Genomic DNA, 15,529 nt, shown 5'->3' on the forward strand with positions numbered 1-15,529 from the left:
GCATCTCTTTCTATCGTAAGCTGCATCTGCTGTAACCAATGTCTTTCTTTCATATCCTTCAGAAACATTCTATACATATACAGGATTTTTTTTAACCCAAAGATAGTTTTTCAGATACACTGTTCTGCATTCAGATACACTATTCAGAAAAATACAAAGAGCTTCCACGTACTTTTTTATGGTTGCATAGTATATTGTGTAAAGGTAACTTCTCTAGCCCCTTATTGATGGACGCCAATATTTTGCTACTGCAAACAGTGCTTCACTGAATAACCATTTATGTACAGCATTTAGTATGTACATGAGTATACCTGGAGGAGAAATTTCTAGAATTTTTCTAGAAACCTGGGAACCTCTAAGTCCCAGGGTAAAGGGTATGTTTATTATAAATTCCATAGCTTTTTTCAAATTGTCCCTCAGTGGGTTTGTACCAACTTATGCTCACATCAACAAAGAATGAGTGCTTTTTTCCTGTTCTCTGTCAATGCTGTATAATTTTAACCTTTTATTTCTTTGCCAAAGCATATGTGAAAAATAGTATTTCAAAGTTTAACTTACATTTCTCCTATTATGCATGATATCAAGAGTCTTTTCATATGATTGAGAGCCGATTGTATTTCTTAATCTGTTAACTCTCTGTTCATAGTTCATATAATATACCTACTAAGCTGTTGGATTTTGCTTATTATTTGTAGGAGTTATTTTTATATTAATGAAATTAACCCTTTGTGATACAAGTTGCAAACTTCCCCCCTAGATTATTTATCTTTTGAAGCAAAAGTCCAAGACTTCCTGAACCACCCCCCTAATCCCTGCCCCTCTCCCAGTCCCTCCAGACTGTGAGCCCTCAAGGGCATGGTCTGTGCCCTGAGCATCTCCATGCCCCAGTCCCCCGTGTAGGGCTTGGTGCTGCAAGAGCCCTCTTCAGGGGCTATTTGTTGAACTGAGCTGAACTGAATTCCTGTGTCCCCCCCCCCCCCACCTGCCCTCCCCTGTGGCTTGGGAGTTCCATTTCCACCGCCAGCAGAAAAAGATGACTTTTCTCATTGCTCACCACAGCCATGCACCTGTTTGGCCTAAACTGGCACCTGCAGCCGATGGAGGGGCAGATGTATGAGATCACGGAGGACACAGCCAGCAGTTGGCCTGTGCCAACGGACGTCTCCCTGTATCCATCAGGGGGCACTGGGTTAGAGATCCCTGACAGGAAAGGCAAAGGAGCCACAGAAGGTAGGGTTGCTGTGTTGTCCGTGTTGTGAGTCCTCTGTGTCTGCCTTTGAACCGAAGAGATCTTCATTATGCACATCATGTGCCTGACTCACAGCTCCATGCTCTGGCACTCCCTCCATCTCTCTGCACTCGACGCCGGCTGCCCATCCACCTGTGTCTTCATCTCAGTTTCTTGTCACTGTGAGCTCGTAGCGGGGCTTGGGCAGCTCTCCTGGTGCTCAGCGGTATCCCATCTCATGCCTTGAGGGAAGTATTATGGGCTTTCACACTGCTGGGGTGGCTGGCTTTGATTGTGTGGAATCAAGATGAGCCCTTCTGGAGCAACCTCATGGGGGTGAACGGGCATCTCCAGGACGGGGGTGTGGTGAAGTGGGTAGATGGTATGTTGTAATTGAAATACCCTCGGACCATTGTGGTGTAATGGAAACACCAGTTGAGGTATTCTAGCATTTACCAACCATGTGACCTTAAGCAAGTCACTTAATTTTCTTGACCACTGGTTTCCTCATCTGCAATAACAATAATCATTAGTGTTTATACAGTTTGTTTGGTTCAAAGCTTTTTGTCAAGAGCATTTCACGTTTAATCCTCACAGAGATCCTGTGAGGTAAGTATGATTATTTATACCCATTTTAGATGCAAAAACTCAGAGTTACATTAATTGACTTGACCAGAGCCACATAGCCAGTAAATAATGGAGCCCAGGTGTGGATGACTCCAGAGCTCTTGCTGTCTCCAAAAGTGGTCCTACCTGACTCACCCAATGGTTACAAGACTGAAGGAGATATAGATGAAAAATCCCATTGTACAACAAGACACAAATATTTCTCCATCAGCGATGGAAGTGGTGGTGACATTTGGAGTTTGGTGTTCTTAAATGGGACATTGGTAGACCCATGTTTTGAATTTCTTAAGGTCTAACATGCCATTTACACAGATTCTTTCACTATCAGCCTAGAGTGGCAGAGACTTACAAAAATGGTAATAGGGAAGATGACTGAGCTAATGAGCCAGTCTCATTATCATTCTGGGCAGATGTGGGCCTCCCTCTCCTGTACCTGCTGTGCCCTGCTTTATCTCTCCGGTGTTAATCTGTCAGCAAAGTGGTCATATCTGCCTCCAACCTTGACTGCTTATATCTTCTTTCCTCTCATCTCAGTTAACTTTGGGGTCTTAGCTTCTGAGCTTCCCTGTCCTTTTAAGGATTTGCCTTCCAGGAATCAGTTTGGTTAACAGGGTACCATATGCTTGGTTGAAGTAGCTACTCAGAATCTCCGAATGATCCTGAAGGCCGAAATCAACTCTTACTTTTTTTGTTTTCTAATATGGAACGCTTCATGAATTTGCATGTCATCCTTGCACAGAGGCTATGCTAATGTTCTCTGTATTGTTCCAACAAAACCAATTCTTGACCTATGGTCCTTAAGGAAAGTAAGAATGGGAGCATTTCCATGGAGCCAAACCAGAACTTCTGCCTACTTTTCCTAGGGGCAATTCCAGTCTTCTCCTTTACAAATATTTTAAGACATGAAACACTGAATAACTTACACTTTCTTTGCCCTTTAATAGAATATGGAAGGAGCATGGATGGGGCCACGGGAAGAGCTCTGGGTTAGGAGTCAAGAGCCCTGAGTTCAAGTCCTGCTGCTGCCACTTGAGTTGGCCTTCAGCAAATCCCTTGAAAGACTTTCTGAGCTTCATTTTCCTTCTCACTAAAAGGAGGCTATTGAGCTAAATTATCTCCAGGGCAAGTCCTACATATGAAATTGGTAATAGAATCATCAAACTAACCAGATGGTTCTCCAGAATCTTTCTCCAGGTCAGCCCTGTCCATGGTCCTGCCTGTTGGCTTGTGATTCCCTTGTCAGTTTACAGTGTCAGATGCCATACATGAATATTATAAATGTGGACAGTCTTTAGATCAGCATGTACAAATGCAGATTTAAGATATGTTTAACCCTCAAGGCATTGGAAAAAGGTCTCATTTAGCAAAATGTATTTTCTTTCCTCCATGATCTCTGTCAAACATTCTCTAAACAGGAGTTGGATCTATCTGAAATCTCCCATTCTAATGAAATTAGTTTGTGGCTTTTTTAGGTTTTGTTTTGTTTTACCCAAGGAGCAGGAGGTGCAGATAAGAGACAAAATAAAATTGCACCAGCTTATTGGTTTACTTTAATTGGAGTGTTTTTGCTTAAAGGGATTATCTGTCATTACTAATGCAAATGGAAATCCTGTTTACAAACCCCTAAAATGCAGTGCAGTGCTGGAAAGTGGTCAGCATCAAAAGCAATTACTATGACAAAAAATACATCAGTCTGGAAAAACAGAGGACAAAGCTTCCTACAGTTTATGTGAGACCACATGGTTCTTAATTTCTTTTGCCCTGGTCAAACCAATGTCTACACAGTTTATGTTTTTAATTGTAATGTTAAAAATCTGCTTCCTTAGACATATCTCGAGGGCAAAAGTCTTTAACACTGATGTGAGTACATATTTCCTGTCCCTTCTGCGGGTATCAGAGAGGAGAGCTGATTCCAGAATTAAGATTAGAGCCCTGGTTTACAGAGATGGGAGAGGCAATGTAACATGATGGAAAGAAGATAAATGGGCCTTGGAGCCAGATTGTCGAGGATTTGAATCCCGGCCCTGTTAACTCATGCTGATTACTCCATCTTCTTTGGCCTTTGTTTCTGCATCTGTAAGAACCAGAATGGTAACACCTCAACAAATGTACTTCTTTCTCCTCATCCACTCAAATCCCAAGCCATTCCATGTCAGTTATTAGAATTTCAGAAATCCAGACTAAGTAGTATTTTCCCTTCAAAGACCCTGCAAATAATTGGGGCATTTTTGAATATTTTAAAAGGATATATATTCTTTAATTATACAAATGAAATTTATGATGAGCCCAGTATTTTAAATGTTCATCCTGTCAAGAGTCACATCAAACTGCAATTTACGCTATATTTTCAAAGTTGCTGTTACCATTTCGGGGTGTCACGGAATGGAAACCAAATATGGCAGCTTTTTTAAGTAAAGCCACAAGAACTTATGTTATGCATTAATGGAAAAGAGGGGGGAAAGCATTGAATAAACAAGCATTTCTGATGGTTGAATTGGTAGGCTTAGGGATAGCATTTTCTTCTTTCTGCAGTGAAATCAAAATTGCCCATCAGTTTAAACCATGTAAATTGCTGCACGCCGGCTCAGCTGGGCTCTCCAAAATGGAACAGCTTATTTTGATAACCAAATAAATTTCCAGCAGTTGCTAAGGAAACTAAAGGATTCTTTGTGCAAGTTACTGCATTGAAAAGAACCAGAAAGGTGGAGGGAGGGGGAGAACGTTAGTTGATTAGGAATTCAAAACCTGTGTAGATGGATCTCGGGTCAGGAAAGTGAGGACTATGACTGGGAAGTGCATGGAATTTCAGTTCTTCCAAGTCTTCCTGGTTTGGCTGAGCCATCCAATCATTTCCAGTAGTTTGTTGACTTTTATAGGCGGGATTGCATATTTGTATGGCCATTGCTAGAGGAAGGCTGAATCTGTATATCTTTACAAAGAACAGGACTGTTACCAGTAAAACTTGCCTTATGAAACCTGATCATGATCCTGGGGGTTCCTCATTCTTAGTTAAGCTCTTGGTATTGTTTGTTATGTCTCTGGGGGCCCCCACTAATTGTGTAGTATCCTTTTTAAAAATGACTTGAGACACCAACTCTTGCCCTTTAACTCTGGGTCCTGTTTATGGGTTCCTACTTCATAAAAATTGTCAACTTTTTGTGCCCCATGGCACTCAGTGGGCCTTGGATCTACCTGGCCTAGCCTTGATGGTTAGTTAGCCTGCTGGGACTGTGAGTTAAGTTGGACTCTTGGTCTTAAAGAGGGTCAGTGCACTCTACCACCACTGAGAGTATCTTTGAAGAGTTTTAATTAACCATTTATCAATTTGATGCTTTAAGAAGGCATAATAAATGAAGAGAAACCCCAAATGGCTTTATCTCTGAATGGTTTCTTAAGTATTCTGAGCCTCAGTACATAACATCTTATTAGTGTGAGAATTAACTGAACCAGTGTACATAAAGGGGCCCAACGTATGGTCAGAGCAGTAAATGACAGCTACCACTACTTCTACCTTTATTACTATTACTACTGCTGCTCTTATTGCTGTTGTTGTTGTCAACATTATGATTTTCCAGAACGTAGGTAGGGATAAAAAGAATTTTATACACAGGACTTTTCTCCCCCAACTCCCTCCTCCCTCTACCATCTCTCATTCCTCTACCACTGGTGGATCTTGCTGTGTAGTGGGAAAGTTTCTATCCTAGTGCTCACTGCTCGGTGCTCAGAATTAAGAACAAAGAGTCTTAGGTTGTAGGATCCGGAAAGAGGAAGGCAGGAAGGGGTGAGTGTGGCTTCACTCTGAACAACTGCTAGACCAGTCAATCTCATGTCTCTTTCCCACCAGACAGAGGTGCTCCATGGGCTGTAGCTCTTTCCCCTCCGAAGCCCCCATCTCATCCCTCTGTACAGTCCAGTGTGGGGACCACTGGGGACCAGAGTAGAGGAATGATAAAGGTTAAATCCCTAGATGGGGATCCTCTTTTCCCTCAAAAATATCGCCTTTCGGCTGGGCTGTGGTCCCTTCAGGTGACTTGGCACGAAGGTCACTTTTGACCTGAAGCCCAAGTGGCCCTCACAGACTCAGCCAAGAGAGTCAAGGTCCTGGTGAGGGGTGTGCCCTAGAACAGAATTTACTATTTTTATTTGATTGTGTGTACATACAAACGATAATTATTTTCTACCATTTGGGCCCACGTTGGTGAAATACTAGAATGCTAGAAAAGAATATTCCCTTTTTACCACTCCCTGGGGTAAAAGCCAACTTATTTGTGCCTCTGTGGCCGGCAGACCTCTGGAGAGAGTCTCTGGGCTGGCCTCTGACCTGTGAGGCTCAGAACTTAGCAGAGGGAATAGCTGTCTCTTAAAAACATGCTCACTAGAGGGGAAAATGAAGCAGGCAGGGTGCTCCCAACAGCATGCCAAACTGTGAGGGAAGCATTCATTATTTATTCTCAGACATAGGAATTATTTGAATGCAGACAATTCGGAAATCCCATCAGCTCTGACTCCCACCTACTCACAAAGGAAATGAGTCCTTGGAATTAGCAGTCTCGGGCTATTACTATGCAGTTTCTAGGAGGAAACTCATAGTTCTGCATCCTTGGCAGAATTAGAAGCTAAAGGGTATGCTCTTTTCTTCCTAGAATACAAAAGAATTGTGGTATCAGGAGCCCCAAATCAGATAAGAACGTGAAAGTAATTCTCTTCCGTCCTAATGCTTTGTGAATTTGGCTTCTGTCTTGAACTTTGAACCACAGTGTGGTTGTTTGTGTGTGTCTACATTTTCAAGGTAAAAGTCTGGGGCACATTCCTTCCATAAAGGAATCAAATGCAAGCTCTTTCCTATGCTAATGACAGAATACTAGTGGTGCTTTTATTGAGAGCATGCATTTTAACTTTTTTTGTTGGCATATTTTTAATTAAAATAACATTTAATAGTTCGAAGCTAAAAACCTGATGTTTCTGCCTAGAGTTTATAAAGGAATGATAACATATGGAGAAGTTTAACATTTAAATTGAATTTTATTATTTAAAACAGTAAAATATTTTATGACTACAACAATGCCCTGCCAAGCTCCATTTCAGCATCAAATGTGCTTTGTAAGGAATCTTACAAAGCTAGGGGGAAAAAGACATTTTAATTTCTTATTCCCCAAATGCTTTTTATAAAAAAGTTCCCACAAACGTGTTTTCTTTACAAATGGATTCTTGTTTTCTAAAGTGTCTCTTCGAACATCTCTAACAAAACACCAAATCTTGGAACTAGGATACCCAGGGGGTTTATTCCTTATGACAAATAAGGATGTAGTCTGCTGGCTTGAGTTTGGCTTGTCGATGTCCTAAGGGTTTAGGTCTTCTAACATCCCTGTCACCTCCTTCTGTCCCCTCCCAACTCCTCAGAAGGCTGATGTCTGGCAGGAAGTGGGGTTTATAGTTTTCACATGTGAGTGTGCTTAATTACTAAACAGAGGAAGTTTGATAAGCCGCCTTCTTTCCTGATAGTTCGGGTGCCCCCAGAAAGCTGTCAGTCTCCTGACTGGTGACAGAAAGGGGCAAGGGACCAGATTTCTGACTCTGTTCCCCGCAACCTGCAGGGTCAGGGACCTGGGTTGAATTTCCAAGTATGTCATAGGCTTTGTGCCTGAACTTGAGAAATTCCCAAAACTTTACAACCCCCCCCATTTTAGCACAAAAACGATATTCAAAGACCTCCATCCCAGACTCAGAAGCATTTTTTTAGAAGTATTCCCTCCCTTCAGAAGTACCCCCTCTTTCATCTTCCCCAACCCTACTCCTGCTCCCAACATAAATCCCCATCTACATGTCTTAGCCTCAGAATTTGGTTTCCAATTATGCATAAACATGTAAACTTGTAAAATACCTCTTCCACTCAGATCATGCTTCCCACAGCTAGGGGAACCATTCTGAGTTGGAAATTTAATAACACCTTGTTCGCACTATCCTTCCTATTTTAGCGTACATGCTTTTACACACACACACACACACACACACACACACACACACACTCACACACACAAGTTATTCTCCTGTGACCGCAAATGATCATTTTGGGGATCAGAATATATCTTAACAAGCTGTGGAATTATGCAGTATACAGATGGCCCTTGGGGAGGACCCATACTGCTTTGGAAGAATGCATATTTTTAGCAGAACAATTTGAGCATTACTGGGGGAAAAAAAAGTTCTGGATGTTCTTACTCCTCCTTGGGGAGTGGGGGTGGGGGCTGGCAGTGGAACATCGTAGAGAGAAGCACAGGAGACACAGGATCGTCCTGCAGTTCAGGGGCTCTGACCCCACGTGTCACTTGTGGCTAACTGTGCTGTCTTTGTCTTCCCTTCCCTGTGTCTTGGTAGGAAAGCCCAGTAGTTTCTTTCCAGAGGACAGTTTTATAGACTCTGGAGAAATCGACGTGGGGAGACGGGCTTCCCAGAAGATTCCTCCTGGCACTTTCTGGAGATCTCAGGTGTTCATAGACCATCCTGTGCATCTGAAATTCAATGTGTCTCTGGGAAAGGCAGCTCTGGTTGGCATTTATGGCAGAAAAGGCCTTCCTCCTTCACATACACAGGTAATCAGAACGCCACATCCCCTGCTGACCTCCGGGAGCTTCTGCCTCACACCTTAACCTGAAGTCAGGAAGCCTAATGCTTGTACCCGGAGCCTTGTGCTTGAGGGGCATTTCATGTATTTGATAGCCCATTCCTCCATTTGCCCTCTCTAAGACCCTACCTTTCTGATGAGTAGGGTTCTATCCCTGGAATTTTTTAAGAAGAAAGAATTTTAGGAAATATTCCAATAGCCTTTCTACTATCACCCAGTCACCTATGTTAAATGATCCAAGAAATGTAACTTAAGGAGGAAAGCAGGCACTTTAGAGTCAGACAGACTTGAGTTTGAATCCTCTCATTATCAGCTAAAAAGCCTCCAGCCTGGTACTCATCCACTCAGCAAGTTTCTAATCCCTCCAGTGGCAACACCGATATCCACTTTACAGGGCTGTTGTGAAGAATCTAGAAGAACATTTTATAAGGCAGCTAGTGTAGGATCTGGCTCAGAGTACATGCTACTTCCCTAGTCTCTTACATCCCTCTGTCCTTTGGCGGTTCATGGTTACTCTGACACACGCACACCAGAAACACCGGACAACTCATCCAGGATGACTGACCTGTTACGAGTTGTGATGGCTAAAGAACAGACTTGGTAAGGTGAGGTCCTCCCAGCTCTGGGGTTGGAGTAACATAAATCAGACGTTCCCAGGCCACGTGCAGCCTGCGTAGCCCCAATCGTTATGGAAGATTTCTAGGTGAAAGCTACATAGATGTATTTGCTGATGGTAGAATCGCAGGAAAATAGAGCCTTGGCCCCTTATGCCTTTGTAGAACAGCAATCCTAATCGCCTTCTTTGGACTTCATTTATACATGAAATAGAATAGACACGTTGGTTTTTTTAGAAGATAGGTAGGTGGATAGGTGGATAGATAGCTAGGAGACAGATAATTGCTCAGTTTGCTTGCTGGTAGACCAGTAGGACTTAACCACCTACCTGTTGTTAACACCACATGACTGACTTAACCCTCGAGTCTCACACTAGCAGGCTCGGGTCAGCCAGCAGTGTATCTGACACAGCATGTAATTATTGATAGAATTTTGAGCTAGTCCAGTTTAGTTCCCCTAAGACTGCTCCCTGAAACTGGAACATTTAGAAAGGATCATTGATAACAGGAAGATAGATAGAAATCAAATTTTCATTTGTACTTGACTGACATTTGAGGCACATCCAGCGCTCCAGTCCCAGTCCTTGAGCCCTGGGATCCCCACCATCCCTTGCACAGAGTTGGGGTGAAGTCATTAAATGGCTGGGTTTCTGATCACAACATGCCCACCGTTGGAAAAGCATATTCGTCTTGGTGCAGACTCAGCCAGATGAAGACTGCCCACATAGACACCAAATTAAAGAAAAATGAGACTAAAGAAAAATTCGCCAATTATGCTGCACTCAGCATAATCTGGAGACTATTACCATGTAAAACAGGGGTCTGGGGAGGAGTCAAAGTCGGTTGATCAACCTTCATGTGGCTTTAGCCTTTGTGCCTGCTCTCAGGTTGGGTTTCTCGTGTGTGCCCCAGGAGAAGTGTGAAGAAGGAATCTAGCATTGTGGTGAAGCAGACACACTGCTAATTAGGCGCTCTTTGTACTTCAGTTTGACTTTGTAGAGCTGCTGGATGGAAGAAGGCTCCTGACCCAGGAGGCACGGAGCCTGGAGGGACCTCAGCGCCAATCTCGGGGAGTCGTCCCCCCATCTAGTCATGAGACCGGCTTCATCCAGTATTTGGATTCAGGAATCTGGCACCTGGCTTTTTACAATGACGGAAAGGAGTCTGAAGTGGTTTCTTTTCTCACCACTGCCGTTGGTAAGGAGCCTCCAGCCCCTGGGGCCTGTGGGATCTCGTCTCCTTGGGTGGAAGGACGTGGGGGATTCTGAGGATTGGAGCCAACAAGGGAATATGTCTTGCCCACAGCTGTAGATGCCACCTGGAGTCCGGCATGAGTCCATCCTGACTGGCTTGCTGGACGGGGATGGGAGTGGGGATTAGGGACATGAGGGAAGGGAGGAATGACAGGAGGGGCCGGCAGGCCATTCTGGGCTGTTGCCCACTGCCTTTCTTGTGTTAACTGTGGACCAGCTGCTACACTGAAACCAAGGGGTAGAATTGCCAACAAGACAGGAACCCTGTCTGACCAGCCACAGGCAACATCTCTTCTTGTCATTTCTCTCTCTCACCTGCATTTGTCTTTATAGCTTCCTTGGCTCAACTCATTGATCTGTGATTTGGATTTCTGTTTTTGAGGTGTGTGTGGCTTTTTGTTAATTTGTTTTGCCTTTGGAGCTAACAATCCCTGGCAGTTGAGAAAAGAAGATGAAGGCTCAGAGAGAGAATGAGAATAGCAGAGCGAAGGCCCGGATGAACAATGTGATCAGTCAAGCTGGGGTTCTGTTGAGAACAGAGACATCTTGGTCTCTGACAGAGAGCGATCTCTGATGTTTGGAATCAGGCTTAACACCTTCTCGGTCCCTCGTCATGAAAGAGGGCCACAGCTCTCCGTTCAAAGTGAGCCCCTGGGCCACCCCACAAGCCTGCTGGTGTCTGGTGAGCCTGGAATTTCTCTTCTTTACCCGCACATCCCATAGAATTCGTCTCCTCATTAGATAGCCATAGGACATAGTGGTCTCAGTGGTTCAGGTCAGAGAACATTTATTCTCAGTTTATACTGGAAGCATTATGACATAGCCTGAAGACAAAATCCCCTGCAGGAAAATAAAACTTACAGAAAATAAAACTCCACCAGCCAGAATGCTTGGACACAGGGTTTCTGCTTAATGAAAAGCTTTATGTGGTATAGGGTTCACCTCAAAACCCTGTCTCAGTCCTTGGCTGGGAGTCTCTGTGACATGGAAAAAAACAGGAATTGAATAAAAACCTCTGAATCTGGTCCTTGGTCCCTAAAACTCCCACAAAACCCTGGCTTCTCCTTCTAAACAGCCGTCATCATGTTCAGGCCCTTCTCCTCTCATTTGCAATTTTGCCATTAGTGTCGAGGCAGAGACTACCTATCCCATTAAATGTGGGCATGGTTTGTACCCTTCTGCTGTCCCTGCAGGCTCCGTGGTCTCCCCTCCTGGCAAAGTGAGGGCAGTGGAGGCCGTCTGGCTACATCAGCTCCCAGGGAGGAGATGGTGCTTTGTGCATCTGTGATTTGGAAGTGTCTGCCCTAGCTGCTGGTCTCTGAGGGCCTAGAGGCTGAGAACTTCAACATAATTTTCTCTGCCCCCCCCCCCCCCGACACCCAGCCCAGGCCCCGACGGGTGACTCAGCGGATAAGGCTGTGAGCCAGAGCATGGCACTCCGTCTGCTCAGCCCCCTGCTGCAGCGGGCTGGTGAGCTGGAGGCTATGCACACAGCCCCATCCCATCACTGGAGAGCCAGTTGGGGTCCTTACCATCAGTGAGGCTGTCACTCTGTGGGGTTTGCCAGGCTCCAGACCCTGTTCCTTTTCTCCTTCTGGGCACGGTGGCTTCGTTTTAGCAACAAGGATTATCGAGTCATTAGCGGTACCTGAGGTAGAGCTTCACAGTCCCACAGCCTGACTTCACTTAGGCCCAGCTCACAGTCATGCTTGATCAGAACCTAGTTCTCTTACAATCAGAATTCTTTATTTTTAATAACTGAGCATAAATGTGAAAGGATATTAATATAAATCCCCAAAGAAAGCTACTTTTAATTAGGATGTGCCTCTCAGAGAAGTAAAATGTAGGTAGAGTTGAGGTACCTTTGCCAACTCTTGGCTTGTCAGGGCTTGCTAACCTGTTTTGCCATAATTAAGGCGATGGTCTTGCTTTTCCCTCTGGTTCTCCTGTTCTTAGTTTGATGATGAAGTCTGCCTTCACCTCCCTTAACCCTGTAATATTTTTTAGAGCAGATAGGCTATCCTGTGCGTCTCAGAATTTTATGAACGGCTTGGTGTTTTGTTAAAATATAGATCCTGCTTCCGTAGGTGGATTCTTAGGTTCTACACTTCTAACCAGTGCTGCTCATCTGGGGACCACATCTTGAGTAGCAGGGGTTTATGGTATCTTAGGAATGGTCTCAAACACTGTTGTGCAAAGCGTGACCCAGGAAGCCGGCTTAAAATTCAGATTCCTGGACCCTTTCCCCAGGAATTATGACCCGCTAAGCCTTAGGTAGAGCCCAGATAATCCTGATTCCAGTGGTCTGTCAGCTGAGCTGTGAGAACAAATGCCTCATGAGCACTGCTTTCTCTTCCTTCCTCCCCTAACCGCCCCACATTAGCTCTGTGACCACAGTCAGGTCACTTCTCTGAGCCTCCTTTTTCTTATATGGAAAATGAGATAATAGTACTCTGCAATCCCCGCTGTGAAGATTAGAGCAGATCCAAAATGCCTCACACGGGCTTTAGCCCTGTAAGCACCCGGTCAATGGAAGTTGCTACTATTCTCTTCCACCTTCCTTCTCCTTCCACCTTTCTCTTGCTGCCTTTTGGACTTATCTGTCTTCCTTCAAGCTACAGTGATTGTTTAATGAATACCTTTTTTTTCTTTAATGCAAAAACAGACGATTCTAATGTTGCTATTAATCCCTCTCTCCCCAAGGGTCCGTGGCACTGAGTCTCAGCTGTCTGTGATTGTTACCTGTGAGCTGTGAGTTGTAATTTGTCTTGGCAGGTTAATTAAAAGTTTGGGTCTTGTTTTAGTGAACTCATTATGGTCCCAATATACAACTGTAACTCTCAGGTTTGCTTAACACACAGAGTAGAATATGACCTCCCCTTTCGTTACATGTTGAAATGCAGATCTAGAATTTAAGAAGATCTGAGATGTCAGAATCCAGAGTTTTTATGTCTGTTTGTAATTAAGTAGCAGGAGAAATAATTGCATTTAATTTAACAAATGGCTCTATTGTGTACATTTGTGCTTTTCCCTCCATTTAATGCAATCCAGCTGATGATTTTAAATTAAATGAGTTTATCTTCTGCCTTGAAAAAAAATCTAAAAGCACTTTAATAACTGTATACATAAATACGTGCACACAGAAACCTGATGTTGACTGAGCTCCCTCTGAACTGGATACATTTACATTTACAGACACACACACACACACCACTGAAACTGAGCAAGTTTTAGAATAAAACAGGGCAGCTGCTTTCAGAAAGAACAGTTTTTCCCTCCCATGTGGAGATCCAGAATTTGAAGGTAATGTTATTTCTGGTCCTGGCTCCCCTGGGTGTGGGTAGCCTTGCTGACCCCAAGTATTGAATGACGTAGGTGGGTATATACCAGTAGCTAAAATATAATTCAGTGGTGCAGTTTACAAAGGGCATTAAATATATTCTTTAAGCCTCTAGATAGTGAGGTGATTATTCTTATTTTTACAATCACCCCCTATTGCAGAGGAGGAAATTAAGGTTCAGGGATAGCAAGAGAAAAGCTGGGGCTTGGATTTATATCTGACCGACTCCAAAGCTTGGGCTCTCCCTTCTTTAGCAATCTGCCTTCTTCCCAGGATCAGGTTTCTGCTTGGAGTATGACACTTCTCCTTCCCACCTATTTTTTCATTCAACACATAGAGCGTGCCTACTGTGTGTTAGGGACCACGCTTGGCTCTTTGCTGCGTGTGATTTAATCCTCACAAGAACCTTAGACACTACGTATGTTGATCTCAACTTTACAGTTGAAGAAATTGAGGCTTGGAGAGTTTAAGTGGCTTGCCCAAAGTCGCGTAGTTATTAGTGCGGGCGGGGCTAGGATGGCAACTTGCTCTCCAAATCCTATACTCTCCCCACTCTGCCCCACAGTAGCTTACTATTTGCTATGACATTATTAAATATTTTATTTCCATTTGTAGTATATGGAATTTAATTTCCCTTTTATTAACTTGCTTCCAATATAACTAAGCATCTTACATTAGCCCAGGAAGTTTCCTTGCAAAATCATTAAAAAGACCATAGGAGGGAAAAAAAAAAAAAAAAAATCTCACAGCATCCAAAACTTTAAAAATAAAAATATCTTCATATGCATTGCTTGCAACCCCCAGACCTGACAAGTCCATGTTGCAATGTTTTGGGTGTCCAGAGAGCATCTTATCTTTTAGTTTTGGTTGATGCCGAAGCATAAAGGGACAGATCAAGCTGACGTTGTGGCCATGGTGAGCCAAGCTGGAAAATAACAGAGATGCCCCACAGTGGATTTAGAGACACAGAGAAAAGAAATGAGAATCATTGTTAAAAAACATAGACCCAGCCGTTTTTACGAGAAACATGCCCTGGTCTTCCTGGTCTAGGACATCAGTACGAATTAAAGAGAAGAATCCTTTTGTTCATGCCCAGGCAGGTGGCTGCTGTAAATGGACCCATGTCCAGGGACTAGAAGCAGATTTCGTCCCTCTCTCCCCCGTTCCCTTCTTCCTTCCTTTCTCCAGCAAATAGTGCATTCCTGCCTTTTCCCCAGTTGGAGATACAGAGATGGTAGGACATGGTTTCTGGCAAAAGTAGCTCGTGGTCTGATGAAGCATGGACACAGGAAGTGTCTCCAATCCAGGGGAAGGAGAAAAAAAGGTCACTTGTGGAGTCACTGGTCAAAGTGCCACGGGGGTTGGAGGAAGGCAAGGGCGTGTCCAGCTAGACGGGTCAGGGAGGGGCTCTGGATGAAGTAACATTTGGGGGGGGGGGTGCAATTGATGAGTTCATTCCAGGTAGTAGGAACAGCATGAGCAAAAGGGAGGTATGCAAAAACTGAATGCTGGCTATAAATAGCCAGAAGTTCTGTTTGACCAGAACGCAGGATGCCCTGGGAGGGTGGATGGAGTTGTCAGGGACAAGCTTGCATGCCTCCCTAAGGCAGAGTTCAATTCTGCAGGTATTAGGTGCCACTGCAGGTTTTGTTTTTTGGTTTTTTTTTTTAAGATTTTATTTACTTATTTGACAGAGAGCGAGACAACGAGAGAGGGAACACAAGCAGAGGGAGACGGAGAGGGAGAAGCAGGCCTCCCGTCGAGCAGGGAGCCTGATGTGGGGCTCAACCCCAGGACCCTGGGATCATGACCTGAGCCAAAGGCAGACGCCCAACGACTGAGCCA

General features: G+C 44.1%; 1 protein-coding gene and 1 non-coding gene across 3 annotated transcripts in view; one reads left to right on the top strand and one right to left on the bottom strand.

Moving 5' to 3' along the window:
• The window catches only part of TENM4 (teneurin transmembrane protein 4), a 711,368-nt gene that overhangs the window by 521,307 nt on the left and 174,532 nt on the right, over nt 1–15,529 (top strand). For both annotated transcript variants that reach the window (XM_027580077.2, XM_035722936.1), the window contains 3 exons: nt 1,060–1,230; nt 8,231–8,445; nt 10,078–10,288. In XM_027580077.2, coding sequence (XP_027435878.2) covers nt 1,060–1,230; nt 8,231–8,445; nt 10,078–10,288 — 597 coding nt within the window. The remainder of the gene's footprint in view (nt 1–1,059; nt 1,231–8,230; nt 8,446–10,077; nt 10,289–15,529) is intronic.
• LOC113915564 lies at nt 2,550–2,657 on the bottom strand. Its single transcript, XR_003517715.1, has one exon. It is a non-coding gene; the product is annotated as a U6 spliceosomal RNA (small nuclear RNA).

Source organism: Zalophus californianus, chromosome 11, assembly GCF_009762305.2.
Source record: "Zalophus californianus isolate mZalCal1 chromosome 11, mZalCal1.pri.v2, whole genome shotgun sequence".
Taxonomy (NCBI): domain Eukaryota; kingdom Metazoa; phylum Chordata; class Mammalia; order Carnivora; family Otariidae; genus Zalophus; species Zalophus californianus.